This window comes from Eucalyptus grandis, chromosome 8 (genome assembly GCF_016545825.1).
Source record: "Eucalyptus grandis isolate ANBG69807.140 chromosome 8, ASM1654582v1, whole genome shotgun sequence".
NCBI classification, from domain to species: Eukaryota; Viridiplantae; Streptophyta; class Magnoliopsida; order Myrtales; family Myrtaceae; genus Eucalyptus; species Eucalyptus grandis.
Window position 1 is genome coordinate 73,055,673 of NC_052619.1, and position 10,397 is coordinate 73,066,069.

At 39.9% G+C, this 10,397-nt stretch overlaps 1 protein-coding gene across 1 annotated transcript; it reads right to left on the bottom strand.

Annotated features, from left to right (window-relative positions):
• Nucleotides 1-5,749: 5,749 nt before the first annotated feature.
• On the bottom strand, nt 5,750-8,656 carry LOC120287528. Its single transcript, XM_039300339.1, has 2 exons — nt 7,795-8,656; nt 5,750-5,979 (listed from the first exon to the last, which is right to left on the bottom strand). The coding sequence occupies exons 1-2, from the start codon at nt 8,654-8,656 to the stop codon at nt 5,750-5,752; spliced, it is 1,092 nt and encodes a 363-aa protein (XP_039156273.1).
• Nucleotides 8,657-10,397: the final 1,741 nt, after the last annotated feature.

A 10,397-nucleotide genomic window follows, 5' to 3' on the forward strand; every position in this document is an offset into this window, starting at 1 on the left:
ACATATGCAGCAAAATCAACCACTCAAGGTATTCCATCACATGGATAAATTCATTTATTTTTCAAAACACATCAATTTTTCGAATAAATCAGAATGCATTCCTCCAATTAAAATTCGAGAAAAATTAGTAAATGGTATTAATGAATTCTGAAAATTTGACACATCATAGACAAGATCTAGAGGCATTTATCTCATGAAGAACACAACACCGCCAGCATTTCATACAAAACAGAATAGTCCATGCATTATAGCTTTTGAAATTTACAAAATCCAGCTTGCACAATTTTAGAGAACATATTAATTAAATACTCACATGACCTTAAAAAATTATGAAATTTTAACATGTGATAGTCAAGACATAAATTCAGAAACTTCATGAAGAACACATACCCAAAAGAACCTCACACAAAAATATATTGCTCACGCATTACAGCTTGCAAAATTCGGACACATCAGATTGCGCGGTTTTAGAAATATTCCAAATTAAATACCCGAATAACCTTAAAAAATTATGAAATTTTACCATTTGATAGTAAAGATCCTAAGGTATATTTTTCATGAAGACATCAAGGCCAGATTCGTCATAAATAATTAACTATGGACGGTTGAAGTCCCTGTTTTTAGTACCAAACATTCCAGGTTTAGCCGTCTCCGAAAAATCAAGGTTTCACCTACTTATCTTCCTTATTTTCCTCTGAATTTTTTATATGTTTTGTATCAAGAGGTCTACTACAACTTTCATTAAGGAATTAAGGTGAGATTTTCAACGGAAAGTCACTTTACAGTCCACGAAGTCACTGAAGCCCAGTACAACATTTCCAGATCTAACGTCTTCAAAATAAAAATCGTTTCGCTAGGTTATACTTGTTATTTTTATCTAAAATTTGAGTATGTTAGTCTTCAAGATGTTCTCTACAACTTTCGTGAAGGAGTCAAAGTGGAATTATCAGTAAAAAGTCACATGCAACACACAAAATCACCAAGAGGTCAACAAAACAGTTTTCAGACCTAATGTCTTCGTAGAAAAAGGGTTTCACCCCTCAATACTTGTCCATTTTGTCTCAAATTTTAGTATGTTATACTTCAAGATTTTATCTACAATTTTCATCAAGAGGTCAAAATAATATTATAACTAAAAAGTCACATGCAACACACAAACTCGCGGACAGTTGGACTGGTCTTTCCGAAATCAGCATGCATGACCAACGAGTCTCTCTTCAAAGCTCCGAAATCTCATCCCATCTACCACAACCAAGACTTACCATCTACTACGCATACACACAGCAATGCAAAGAGTAGGTTTTAGGACTTCACTTGCCTCGAATTTAAGCACAAAACAGCGACAAACGGCGGGCAAAGCGGCGAAGGAACGGCGGCGAACGAGCTCTTCCTTCTTCCTCTTCTTCTCTCGCACGCTCGCTCTCTTTCTCTCTCGATTTCCCTCTCTCTCTCCCTCGGCTCACTTCCCTTTCTCTCTATCAGCCCACTTCCCCTTTTCCTTTTGGGTTGAATAAAACCCTTGCATGCTCCCATTTTTGCATGTAAGAGACAAGTGTTCTCATGAGGAGAACAAGTGGCAAAAAGAAGAGAACAAGTGGCAACATTGAAGACAAGTGTTGGAGGACATGCACTCCCCCCTCCCCTTCTTGGTTTGTGCAACACCCTTGGGGTGTTTCTTGGGCCTGCTTGGGCCCGAATTCTTGGGCCCAAGAGTCCATGAAATAAGGCCCTAATTCCCATTATATATATATATATATATATATATATATATATATAGTATTTTATCTCTATCAAATTTAATTTAATAACAAAAATTCCGATTGCTTTATATACAAGTAGATACACACATATATATACTCCAAATTCTTACGGCCCGCTCAATATCCTCAAGTTCTAATTCTTTAATTTTTAGCGCATATAATTCTTATGAAAGATCAAATCCCATCCTTTTGGTTCAAAGGATAAAATTGAAATACTATTCCAAATGAACAAATACAAATCAATGCTTATAAAATAAAAGCAAAGCCACGGTTCGGTGACTATCACCTATCCGAGGGTTGTCTAAGATTTTGGATGCCACAGTGAGCATAGTTAGCATTGACAGTACTAGATAGATAGTATTGAATTGATAGATAGTATTGATTGGATCGATTGATAGATCGTATTGTTTGGATCAATCGATTGTTGGATTGAGCAATTGCTGGTATTGAATTGATTGGTTGAGTGTGTGAACCGTATTGATTTGCAGGAAGGAACAGAGGCCAAGGTAAGTCCTCCGACTTGTGCTTGTGCTTACGCAGCCCTTGGGGCATATTTTCTTTCTAGTCGGGACTTAGGAGGTGGATTTGCTAAGATGTCATCTCACCCCGTTGTGAGATAACATTTTCAAGTCCTTAAATAGCAGCTCCTCTCAAGCATTTTGGCCAACCAAAGAAGGTTACCGAGCAGAGGTGTTATATTCCGCTTCATGGGAACCCAAGGGGATGGGTCTATGAACTCATGAGGTCCGTGGTCTGTGTTGACGCGAGTCTACCCCATAAGGTACCCCATCAATACATATCATAGTATCGTCGTGAGCGGAATGGCCAGAATGAGGGTCCTATACCGGAGTCTGAGGTCCTTATATCGGTGCTGGAGGTTGCTTTTAGAAAAGACACGGTAGATCCTCCTGGTGGTTCAGTGGTAGACCCGAATCTTTCGGATTCAAGGACCCCGAAGTATTCAGTTGAAGATTCGATTGATTAGAGGATCTGTAGCCTCTACCCCCCCTCACCTTTGCAAACCTTGTATATATCGGCTATCATTGTATGTGACTTTATTTGATATGTATAAAGGTGTGGTATGGTTTTCAAAAATTGTGGTCCTACTTTTCTATCTCATATTGTTGTTGTCTGGGGATTAGTTATTCACTTCCGCATGCGCATTAAAATGAATAGGTCGGCGACGCGTCCTGAAACGTCGCTATTTAATCAACTACAGAAGGATGGGCACACACTCGAAGAATCGAGGTATGACAAGTATGTGCATACCCATACACCCCTCAGGGTTCATAGAGACATTGAACATCAACCACCAATCATAATATCTAGTAATCCAATATCATAACGAAAGTTATATTACAACTCAAACATTTGACATATAAATATCAAAGCGTTCTTCAAAACGTTTCAAAATTCTTTCATAAAGAATTTCACAAACCATTTCAAACAACCATTCAAATCGAATTCGAAATATAACTCCTTTCAAACAATAAAATGGCAATAATAAGTTGATCATGTTTTATGCAACAAAAGATGTTTTTTTTATCAACTCATAGAATATATAATCCACCATGTTTCTCAAAATATGAGTTTAAAAGACAAAGAAGAAATAGTGTCACTCACCTGGGAAAAGTCAAAAATCAACTACGACGCTTATTTGAACCAACACACTCGGATCCCTAACAATTAACACAAAAACAATACCAAAAGGCTGAGTAAAGAGGATATCCTTATAACGACTTGCCTATACTAGGCCTATTTGTCAATGAAACGACACCTATGTGCCACAAAAGCTTGCATTTAGCGGAAACCCATTGTTTTCCACTAGGCGAGACCCACACGCTAACTTCATCGTGCTAGAACTTCCTCCACAAAATTCTATTTCAAGCCGTCTTATAATCTTTAGAAAGCTCTCTTGACGTACTACAACAGCCCCAACTCAGCAGGCCCAAAACAACACCGAAAACGAAAAAAAAAAAAAAAAAGACTCGAAGCTACTGTTCGCTATAGTTCTAGAACGCGTCCCCCAAGTTTAAAATTTCGTTTCAGACGAACCGCAAGCTCAAATCACGATCCGTAAGATACTATAGCTTCACGGCATCCTAAAGTACAATTTCTATAAAAATATATAGCTCAACGACTCAAAAATCGGGCTTCGCTACAGAAATATCCAAGAAATCCGAATTTCGAGCCTTAATTGCGACAATTGCTTCAAGTAGATGATTAAAAGCTTCGATCACTTATCGTCATTGCAAAACAAACTTGAGTCAGCTTGATGAGGCATTCGAATCGCTAGCATGCCAAAAAAATTTCTCTTCTTCCTTTTTTTTTTCTTTCACTTCTTTCTCTTCTCTCCCATTTCTTTTTTTCCCTTGTTTCGTCTCTGCTGAAGCCCTCCCTCTCCTCTCTTTAAAACAACCGAAGCTTCCACTATTCTCCTTCAACTTCTTTTGTTGACTTTTCAAACCCTTTCTTTTCCTCTTTTTAGCCCATATATTACATTCTCACATCCTTAAAAAAAAATTGTCCTTGAAATTTACAGGTACCTCAATCATGAAACAAGTGAGGGTATTTGTGTCTTGCCTCCTCCTCAAGTTCCCAAGCGGCCTCCCTCTCCGTATGGTTTTGCCACTGGATCTTCACATATGGGATAGTGTGTCGTCGCAACACCTGATCCTTCCTATCGATAGTACGAATGGGCTGCTCTTCGTACATTGAGTTTTCTCTCAACTTCAACGGTGTGAAATCCAGTACGTGATCAGGATTTGGCATATATCTCCGTAATAAGGACACATGGAACACATTATGGACTCCATATAATGCTGGTGGTAAAGCCAGTTTATAAGCAACTTCACCAATATTTTCTAATATAAAAAATGGTCCAACATACCTTGGACTTAATTTACCACGCGTGCCAAATCTCATGACGCTTTTCATAGGAGAAACCTTCAAGAATACATGGTCTCCTACATTAAATTCTACTTTGCGCCTTTTAAGGTTCGTATAACTTTTCTGACGGCTTTGTGCCGCTTTCAAATGCTCTCGAATAAGCTTGACTTTCTCTTCTAATTGTTGTATGTACTCAGGGTCGATTAATCTTTTCTCACCAACAACATCCTAGCAAACAAGAGTCCTACATTTATGCCCATACAAAGCTTCGAAAGGAGCCATCTTAATGCTGTAATGATAGCTATTATTATAAGAAAACTCCACCAAGTGTAAATGTTCATCCCACAAACCACCAAAATCAATAACGCAAGATCGTAGCATATTCTCTAGTGTCTGAATGGTTCTCTCTGACTGACCATCCGTCTGTGGGTGAAAAGTTGTACTAAAGTTGAGTTAAGTACCTAATGCCCCTTGTAAACTCTTTCAAAAGTTGGACATAAACTCGGGATCTCTATCGGAAACAAACTCACTGGAACTCTATGAAGTCTCACTATCTCATTAACGTATCACTTCGCCATGTCTTCAAGTGAAAGGCCGAATCGATAAGACAAAAAGTGCTTAGATTTAGTCAATCGATCAACAATCACCCATATGGCATTCTTACCATTAGGTTTCCTTGGTAAACCAACAATGAAATCCATCGTAATATGCTCCCACTTCCATTTAGGCACTTCAAGTGGGTACAGTTGACCACCTGGTTTCTCATACTCAATTTTCACTTGTTGGCATATTAGACATTAGTCGACAAACTTCACAATATCTTTCTTCATATTGATCCACCAAAAATTTTCTCTCAAATCCCTGTACATCTTAGTGCTTCCCGAATTAATCGAGAATCTAGTGCTATGAGCTTCTTGTAATATCTCCTTTTTCAATTCTAAATCATCAGGAACACATAACTGACCACAAAACCTCAATGACCCATCTACATTGATACTAAAGTCATCTTGTTTCCCAGCTTCTACACCTTCTATGATCTTCTCCATTTGAGGATTTTCATTTTGTTTAGCCTTGATTTTGTCAATCAATGTCGGTTGTGCTTAAAGATTAGCTAATCGAGCATCAAGCTGATGGACCAAAACCTCCAGGTCTAGCTTTCTCATATCCTCAAGAATAGGCTTTTGAGAAGTGAGCAATGCTACCATATTTCCAGAGGATTTGCGACTCAAGGCATCAGCTACCACATTAGCTTTACCACAATGGTAATTGATGGATAAGTCATAATCCTTTAGAAGATATAACATCTTCTCTGCCTCATATTCAGTTCTTTCTAAGTAAAAATATATTTCAAACTCTTGTGATCAGTAAAAACTTCACATTTTTCACCATACAAGTAGTGCCGCCTTACTTTTAAGGCAAATACAAACGCTGCCACCTCTAGATCATGAGTAGGATAGTTCTTCTCATGAGCCTTCAACTGTCTAGAGGCATGAGCCACAACTTTACCATCTTGCATAAGAACACAACCTAAACATTCCTTAGATGCATCACAATAAATTGTAAAGCCACCGGTTCTTGAAGGCAAAGTTAATATAAGAGCTAACACTAATCACCTCTTCAACTTTTGGAAACTGTGCTCACATTGTTTTGACCACACAAATTTAACTCCCTTCTGAGTTAGGCGGGTAAGTGGACTAGCAATTTTAGAAAACCCTTCTATTAATCGCCTATAATAACCTGCTAACCCAAGAAAACTTCTTACCTCTATAACATTGGTAGGGTGATTCTATTAAACAACCGCTTCAACTTTTATTTGGATCAACTAAGATACCATCTTTTGATATTACATGACCCAAGAATTCTATATGATCAAGCTAGAAATCACACTTACTAAATTTAGCATACAACTTATTTTCACGCAAAGTTTGCAAAACAACCCTCAAGTGTTGCTCAAGTTCTTCCAAACTCCTTGAGTACACCAAAATATCATCAATGAATACCACAACAAATCTATCAAGAAATTGCCTAAATACCCTGTTCATCAAATCCATAAAAGTCATAGGTGCATTTGTTAACCCAAAAGGCATGACAAGAAATTTATAATACCCATACCTTATTCTAAAAAGCGGTCTTTGGCACATCATCATCTTTTATCTTTTTTTTTTTTTTTTTTTTTTTGGTGAAGGGTAGTAATATATTGAGCTTTAACCAACAATTTACACAAGATTCAGCGCCACGAAACTTGCACTTAAGAATACAACAAATCAAATTGAGTAGAAAGGAGCCGAATGCAAAAAGCCGCTAAGCAAAAGAGCGGTGAATAAGGAAAAGGCAGGCAAAGCCTACACTGCTAAAACACCTACAAGAAAATAAAGAACCCAAGGGAGAAGCCACCGCTAATGTTGAACCGCACCACCAAATGCTCCGAGCACAGCAACGAAGAGCACAAGGTCAACAGACTAAGAAGCAACACATGACCAAGGAGTTAAATGCCTCCACTCCAAGGACAACTAAGGATCCGCAAGAGTAGAAGAGAAGATGCAAGGATCAATCCCCCGGTTATGTTGTAATCTTCTGTTTCTCGGGTTGTCAACGACATTTTTGAACATTAAAGCCTTGTCCTTAAGAACTTTAATGAGATAATTTTTAACAACCGAAACTGCCAAAGTATGGTTTATGAACAAGACGTCGTTCCTGAACTTCCAAATAAGGTGGCAAAGAGCACCGAACGAAAAACGGACAATAGAGCGATAAAAATCCTTATCGAAGAGATACTTCATTGCCCACCGGAGGTTCTCCGACCAAGTCCCGTTGCGCCAAGGGAGGTTGCATCTAGCCACCCAGAAATAAGCAAAGCTGGTTGTGATGCAACACCCAAAGAAGAGATGATCGATGGAATCTAGCGTCAGCTTGCAACAAGTACATACTGCATCCCCAATCCTGCTATACGACAAGAGCAAGGCTTGGGTGGGAAGACGGTTCTTGATAATAAGCCAGAGATTGAATTGATATCTCGAGTGATAGCATTGTTCCAAATAAGGGAGGCCCAATCGACTCTCGCCTTTTTTCTTATGATAGCATGCCACACCAAAGCGACCGAGAAAAGACTGGAAGAGCTGTTAATCCAAATAAAACGATCCGGTACCTGGGAGAGGATAGGAATAGGGTAATTCCAAGAATCTAACATTATCCTCAAGGACTTCTCGATAGTGAAAAAGATCAACAACCATAGCCTGCATGGATAAACTACAGCTATATATCATTGAGTCCGAGAAAATAAGATCTAGCGGACCTCTCAGGTGCCAGTGATCAAACCAGAAGGAGACTGACTGGCCATCCCCAACTCTCCAGCGGAAGGATAATCTGAACTCTATCCTGAGATAGAGGATTCTCTTCCAAGCCCAAGAGCAGAAAGTAGGCTCCTTAACCACCCAGAAACTCTTTCTTTTTAGGAAGGTGGAATGAGTCCATTTGTACCATAAGGATTCCTTATTTGTAAAGAGGATCCAAACGTGCTTAAGCATCACCGCTTTGTTACAATCCCTCAACCTACAAATTCCAAGCCCACCTTCATTCTTTGGAAGGCACACATCTTCCCACGAAACTTTCGCTCGACCCTTCCCAAGTCTCGAACCCTTACAAAGATACTGTCTGGGGATCTGCTTAATGCGGTCCAAATAAGCTTGGATCGCATGAAGTACTGACTTTATCAACTGAAGCCGGCCAGCAAAGGAGAGAAAGCGTTGAGTCCAGGATTGGACCCTAGCCGTTATCCGATCAATTAGGGACACACAATCAGCCTTGCCAAGCCTAGAGGATATAATAGGAACACCTAAGTACCGCACCAGCAACTTCCCTTTAGTGAAACCAAAGGCAAGAATAATCTCACTCCGCAATTCATTCGATCCTCCAACAATAAAGATCTGGCTTTTGTTATTGTTGGGCTGCAATCTACTCCATGCTGAGAAGGTATCCAGACCATCCTTTAGGAGAGAGATCGAAGTCATATCCGCTCGGCAAAAGAGAAATACATCGTTTGCAAGAAATAGATGAGATAACCTCGTAGCCTTACATCGCCAAAAGAAATTGAACTTGAGTTGCATAGCACGAGCACTAAGGATCCCAGAAAAGACCTCCATAACCAAGGTGAAAAGGTAGGGAGACGTGGGATCCCCCTGACGAAGGCCTCGGCAACTAGAGAAAAAACCATGCAGTTCCCCATTCAAGGAAATAGAAAACTTGGGAGCGCGCACACATACCATGATAAGCCGTATAATGTGGTCCGGGAAGGCAAACGCACAAAGAACCAGTTCAAGAAAGTCCTAGTCTATCGTATTATAAGCTTTCTGAAAATCCACTTTAAACGCACATTTAGGAGTATAAGAATGAAGATGGAAGCCAGGAAATAACTCCTGGGCAAGGAGAATATTGTCTCTGATACGTCACCCTTTGACGAAGGCATTCTGAGAATGGCTAATAATATCCTAAAGGACTGCAGCTACACGATTGGCCTAGACCTTAGTAATGCACTTATAAATAGTATTACAACAGGCAATTGGCATGTAGTCGTTGACCGAGGTCGCATTGGGGACTTTTGGGATCAAAACCAGGATGGTGTTGTTAATCTCTCAAAGAAGTCTCCCCGTGGCAAAGAAATCCTTCACCGCTTCAATGACCAAAGGCCCAACTAGCTCCTAATTACTCTTAAAGAACTTGACACCAAATCCATCCGATCTCGAAGCCTTCCCACGAGCTAGGGAGAACAAAGTATCATGAATCTCCTCATCTGAAAAAGGACGAGAGAGAGAACAAATCTGATCATCATTAAGAGGGCATCGAATAACTTGCTAAAGGTCTAGTAAATAGGGTCTGGATGATCGGATACACGGCTTGAAGAGCTTCTGAAAGTGAGAGACAAATGTGTGCTGCACTAGGCTCGATTCATTGACCAGATTACCAGAGGTATCAAGAACCGAAATAATCCTATTGTTGAGTTGTCTTGAAACGACGAAATGGTGAAAGAACTTGGTATTTCTGTCGCCATTCTAGAGCCATATGATCCTGGACTTCTGCCTAAAGAAAAATTCTTCCTGACTCCTCCACTCCACAAAAGTCCTCTGATAAGTCTTCTCTAGCTCTGCCAGGAGTTCACTAGTTGGGTCTTGCTAGAGGGCAATCTGGGCTTGCCTAAAAGCAATCCTTGACTCAGCAACCCTTTTAGAAATGTTAGAGAAGGAGCCTCTATTGAGCTATTTCAGACGGCCTTTCAGGGCCTTCAACTTGCTTACCAATCTATACATCAGAACCCCTTCACACGGGCTTTCCCAAACTTGCGACACAATTTCAAAGAATGGCAGGTGCTCCACCCAGAAGTCAAAGAACTTGAAAGGCTTCCTTCGAAAATCTGGTTGTAGCACTTTAACCACCATCGGCATATGGTCAGAAATGCCCGGAGTCAGAAAAGGCGCTTCCAAATAAGAGAACTCCAGGCTCCATTTAGCATTCACTAATACCCGATCAATTTTCCTAACCTTACGGTTAACCCCAGAAGAAGTGGACCAAGTAAAACGAAAGCCAACATACCTCAGGTCTTCTAACTCTGCCTGAAATAAACACTGATTAAATTCATCAAATGAATGGATCCAGTTGTCAGAGCCTCCAATCCGATCAGATGGGTCTCTGATGTCATTGAAATCCCCAGCCACCAACCAAGCGACGTTTTGGAGGCAAGCACTCATCTGAACTAGG

Bases quoted from the DNA above. Each gene is read 5' to 3' on its own strand.
- LOC120287528 (XM_039300339.1), bottom strand. From the start codon at position 8,656: ATGACTTCGATCTCTCTCCTAAAGGATGGTCTGGATACCTTCTCAGCA. The intron at 5,980-7,794 runs GTACCGGATCGT...ATTTTTACTTAG, and splicing joins CTATTCCTATCCTCTCCCAG to AAAGAACTGAATATGAGGCA.